Source organism: Danio rerio, chromosome 12, assembly GCF_052040795.2.
Source record: "Danio rerio strain M-AB ecotype USA chromosome 12, GRCz13ab, whole genome shotgun sequence".
In the NCBI taxonomy this organism is placed as follows: domain Eukaryota; kingdom Metazoa; phylum Chordata; class Actinopteri; order Cypriniformes; family Danionidae; genus Danio; species Danio rerio.
This window is the reverse complement of record NC_141032.1, coordinates 24,775,001-24,780,751: the sequence shown is the minus strand read 5'-3', so window position 1 is coordinate 24,780,751 and position 5,751 is coordinate 24,775,001. Positions and strand designations below refer to the sequence as shown.

The 5,751-nt window shown below is 32.8% G+C and overlaps 1 protein-coding gene across 1 annotated transcript in view; it reads left to right on the top strand.

Annotated features, from left to right (window-relative positions):
* The first annotated feature begins 882 nt into the window (after window positions 1-882).
* Window positions 883-5,751, top strand: part of shbg (sex hormone-binding globulin) — a 13,573-nt gene continuing 8,704 nt past the window's right edge. The window contains 3 exon segments of the mRNA NM_001007151.3: window positions 883-1,080; window positions 4,154-4,245; window positions 4,336-4,525. Of these exon segments, the coding sequence (NP_001007152.1) occupies window positions 1,000-1,080; window positions 4,154-4,245; window positions 4,336-4,525 (363 nt within the window). The 5' untranslated portion in view covers window positions 883-999.

Genomic DNA, 5,751 nt, shown 5'->3' with positions numbered 1-5,751 from the left:
TGGTTGTGTTCTATTCCCAGTTATCCCCTTTATGGCCTATTCCTTTCAAACACTACACATTGAATGATTATCAAAAAAGCTTAAAGTTTTCTCTCTCAAGTGTAATTTGCTTTCAAATTATTTTTTACAGTTCACCTTTAGCAAACGTCAGACTGATGATTGCGTTCCCTTTGTAGTGCACTCTGAAATCATTTATGCCATTTTGAAAGCAGCCAAAAGTTATAGGTAACCTACAATTCACAAGCATAAATCTTCAAAGCTTGTGAAACCTAATATATATATTTTATAGTAGCCCATTTATATGCATCTCTACTGTTTATGACATATAGGCAACAACATTTCTGCGGGGGTTTGTGTGTGTCAAATTTGTAAAAGTAGACATTGCAAAATAAATAAATAAATAAATAAATAAATTACTTCTTAATTATAATAACAATTTCTGAACCTAAATATAATTATGGCAACAAATAAATAAAAGTATTTACATTATTTATAATTACATTATTTGATCAGGTTATGTTTTACAGGTTATATTTATATTTACATATACTGCTTATTTTTTAAGCTTAAACTGGAAATAAACAAAAACTGTATATTTACTATGACATACTATGAAAAAATGCATTAATACCTATTCCCCACCTATATGACATACATTTGAGTCTCATTTTTGCTCTTATTTTTCTCACAGTTTGCTCTATAACCTTTCAGCCATTTTTTGTGTGCCCAATTGAACACAGATGGTTTTGGTCAAATAAATCCCCATGTTATCAGCATACATATGCATAAAAAACATCTCTGAAATCAATATTTTCAGGTTCTGTGATGTCAACATCAAGTCACTGGTCTTGTGGGGAGTTTGTGTGTTTGACTGGAGTTTACTCACTTCTCATGGGTCAGAGAGAGAGAGAGAGAGAGAGAAAGGTGGTCAGACGGCAGTTGGCTCAAACAAGGCGTCCAGCTTGATTTCATTCATTCTAATCTCTGGAGGTAAAGAAAATGAAATATCTCAAGGAAGTGATCATCTTGTTGTTATGCCCATGCCTGATTCTTCTGTGCAGGAGAGCAGCAGGTGATCAAGTGAGTACAACATCTCTATAAGAAATAAATTACTTTAAACAAGATATGAGAGATAAGTAATCACAAATGTGCTTTGTTGGTTACTATGCAATTAATGTGTTTTACCAAATATACCACTGAAACCACGTAAATTAATCAACATTAATTTAACCATAAAGCTAAAGGGTGGTAATACACATTTGAATGAAGAATCTGACCCAATTCGCCTTATTTACACAAAACACTAAAGTACATTTATTTAAATAAGCTTGACTTGTAAGTCATGTATTTAAATAATGTAAAAAAATAAACTTGCTTTGCCTCATTTTTTAATACATTTTAAAACTCAAACTCCCCAAAAAAGAAAATAAATAAATATGGTAAGGTTATAAAAATGTTTTATCAGCAGATGCATTAGCAAACATGATGTATGAACAATAGGTTTGTAGAGCCAACTATAAGCCTTTGTTAGATAATAATAAAAAAAACAATTGTTCATTATTTGTTCATGTTAGCTTACGGTAAATTGTTAAAAAATAAAACTTTTATTTGATTTAATTTATTTATAACTATTTTTTATTATATTTTTCATGTGGGGGTCAGGACTTAAATTACATTACATTATTATTCAATGTAAATTTCAGAAATGTTTTTGCACTAAAAATGTTCAATAAAAATATATTTGAAAAACTTTTGAGTTTCTAACGGTGAATTCAGAATTCAACATCGACTTATAAATGCTTTATTTATTGTTAGTTCATGTTAACTAATGTAGTTAACCCTTGAAACCTAAAAGTGTGCCCTTTTTGCTTAGATATTTCAATTTTTTTAATCAATTAAAATTCTTATTTGTAAGTTTATTTAGATTAACTGTAAAGTAACAGATTTTATAATAGAAAATTAAAAACAACCAAGCTAATTTAATATATTTGCTACAAGTTTTTAGACAACATCTTAATGATCTCTACAACATTTTATACATAAATAACACACAATTTTCTTAAAATTTAAAAGTTCTTAAAATTTATAGAACATTTTATACTTTAAACTACTTTGAATTCTTCAATCTTCATATGTAGATATTTAAAGGATTACCTGATTTGGTTTTGATAAAAAAAAATTATATATTGCGTTATGTATTTATGTATATACATACAACAGTTCTGTCTGGTTCTTGAATCTGATTGTCTGATAGAAGTGCAATATTCTGCAAATAACAGCACTCGTCCACCCTCTTCACCCTTCACAAGCAGAGGAAACTCTACAGTTTGATAAATGTTGCTGCTGTTGGTGTACTTTTGAGGCTTTATAGGTAAATATGTAGTTGTTTAGATTGCAACTTTGCAGTTTATTTAAAAGGATAGTGCCTATTTTTTATATTCATAATTTCTGAGAGACTGTCTTTGAGCAGAGCAAAGATGCTTGACATTGTCCATCCACAAGATGGCGACAGAGAGCGCATAATAAGCCCTTAGATGAGAAAAGCTCTGCATATTTTGTAACTACAGCTGATCAAATCATTATAAAACTGGTAAATGTCATTCCAAGTCGATCTCTCTCTTTTGTATGTTGTAGTGTTGTATTTATACCATAGTAATTGTAGTGTATTGAGTGTGAGATGGGACTCACATATCAGGAATGTGTGTATTTTGTGTTGGCCACTCATTGTATACTCCTGAGTTAATTTTGGTTGGCCATCTGTTTGTTTCTAATGCGTATCCTGTTTTTGTTACTGCAGGCTAGTTCAGTGAAAAGAAAGAAAGAATAAATGCCAGCATGTGTTTAGCGTTTTTCCTTATTGCAAACACAACAGTAATCTGGTAGTGTTTGCTTTTCTCTGGCTTTTTCTGAATTAATTATTGTGATATCCCCATTGCAACAGAAAAATACTGGGAAATCTCTGTAGACTGCTGTCATTTTTATGCTGTTCAACCTTATAATCTTAAAATGTCAGCAAAATCACCATTTTTGTGATCACTTTTTATATGTGTTTTGCTAGAGAATCATTCAAATGCTAGCTCTAAAGTGACGTTGGTGAAGTAGCAACGGTTTCTGCTGTTCTGAAGTCAGCTGCAGATGTGAATAAATAGCGGAAGAAATGTTTTTTAGACCCGTGTTTGATTTTCTTTATTACATACACGATTATGCTGTCAAACTGTTCTATAAATGCAATATCAAACTCGTAGCAGTGTGATATGGCTGTATATAGTCACTGGTGAAACATTAACGTACGCCTCCCACCAGTGCCGATATACAGCCATCACACTGCTACTTGTGTGATATTGCTTATGTAACACATATGAAGTATTTACACATTATTGATAATAAAAAAAAATTCCGGCGAGGCAGTGGTGAAGTAGGTAACAGGTTGCTGGTTCGAACCTCAGCTCAGTTGGTGTTTCTGTGTGGAGTTTGCATGTTCTCCCTGCCTTCGCGTGGGTTTCCTCTGGGTACTTCGGTTTCCCCCATAGTCCAAAGACATGCGGTACAGGTGAATTAGGTAGGCTAAATTGTCCGTAGTGTATGAGTGTGTGTGTGAATGTGTGTGTGGATGTTTCTCAGACATGGGTTGCGGCTAAAAGGGCATCCGCTGTGTAAAAACTTACTAGATAAGTTGGCGGCTCATTCCGCTGTGGCGACCCCGGATTAATAAAGGGACTAAGCCAAAAAGAAAATGAATGAATGAATGAACATTTTTTCCTATTTTTAAAATTAATTAGTGTTGTCCGCTAATTTATATTGTATTATTGTGAAACAAATATGTGTCCATTGCAAAACCAACGACAGCAGACTAAAGCAGTGGTGAATATTTTAAGCAAATTGCAGCCCTGAAAGCAACTTCAGCTGATAAAGTCATTGCATGGCTGGCGTATTCAACTCTGAATTCGTTGAACCCTGGTTCCACTCTTGCCCCGGGCAGCAGTATTTATACTGGCAGCCTGTCTGGCATATCTCAGACGCTGGTGTTTACCTAGCCTTTAGCGAGAGTGCGAGAGATTTGTCTAAATGTAATCTGAGTGAGTTTGGCTGCTGCATGATATTTGTTGTATGATGTCAAAAACATTCTCTGATTTTTCTGGGATGCCTGAGACAGATATCCGGCAGGGGAACCATCAATCTTGCACACAGACAACAAAAATGGACACCTGCGATGCAAACATGTGCAAACCTCTCTGACATCAGGAGGTTAGTTGATCATTTTCTAAATCCTAATTTATAGGTGTGGAAAATTATAATAGCAGTTAAACTTAAAGATGTTTTACCTCTCACGCACAGCATCAGATCTTTCTTTGAGTTTCGAACCCTTGACCCGGAGGGAGCTGTCTTTTATGGAGACACTAAAGAAGGTCAAGATTGGTTTGTGCTTTCACTGCGTGATGGCATCCCTGAAATGCAGATTGGGAAAGCAGACATCTTAGTGAGTGTAAAGGGAGGTCGCAAACTCAATGATGGAGCCTGGCATTTGGTGAGTACTTCATATATTTTTAACATCTACCAGTTTCACTGACTGCTGATTATGGCATATTATAAATATTGTACTGCTTAATGTTGCTGAATCTAATGTACAAAACAGCATTGATATGAAACAGAAACATTTTTTAACATAATAAATATTTTTGATTTTTCAACTTGTGTATTGTTCAAATTTACTACACATTCGTTATTTATTTCATTTTAATTTATTTATCAGAATACCCTTACTGGGGTCCAGCTAACACAAAACAAAATTACATTAATCCATAACAACAAAGACCAATAAAAAAAACTTAAAAACCCCAAATTCATATAACATCATGCGGTGCGTTTCATTAGCCAACTAAGGTTGCAAGTTCCGTCATTACCAATATAGTTAGTTGATTTGTTTTTTCTCAAATTCGTCATTCCAATGAACATTTGCAAACTGCGTCGCAAACTTGTACGCTTGCAACTACACCTCTGGAGCTGTAGTTAGAAACATAGTTCCCTGGTTGTGTTCTATTCCCAGTTATCCCCCTTAATCCCTATTTGTTTATAACATTCTGACATTTAAACTTGGAATTATTAAAAAAAGCATTAAAGTCATCTCTCATAGGTGTAATTTGCTTTCAGTGCAATATGAAAACATTTATGTCATTTTGAACACAGCCGTGGCTCATGACGAAGCTATAGGTAACCTATTATTTAAAGATGAATTTACATTAGGTCTTTAAAGCTTGTGAAAACAAAAAACAGCATATGTTAATGCTTTTAATTTATAGTATGTTATTTATTTAGTATCTGTACTGTATATGACATGGGCCTGATGGTTAAAACATTTCTGCAGTGGTTTGCATGTGTCAAATTGTAAAAGTAGACTTTTCAAAAAATAAAAAAATAAATATCCTACTTAATAATAATAACAATCGTCATCATCATGATCATCAATATTATTAATATTATTATTAAAGTATGATTGTTTTATTTCCTAGTAAATAATAAAAATAAAATTTCATTTTTTAATAAATAGCCTCATTATTTACTTATATGATTTATATATGGTATTAGAATATGTGCCATTTACATATATTTCATTTAATATAGAACAAGAATGCATGTTTTTACCAAAACTAATATTAGATTTTTTTTATGCATTTGTGTGTGTACAAAGAAATTATGGGGTTCTTCTTTAAAGAAGTTGTTACCACCTCGTTTAGAGCCTCATTAAGGGCATTT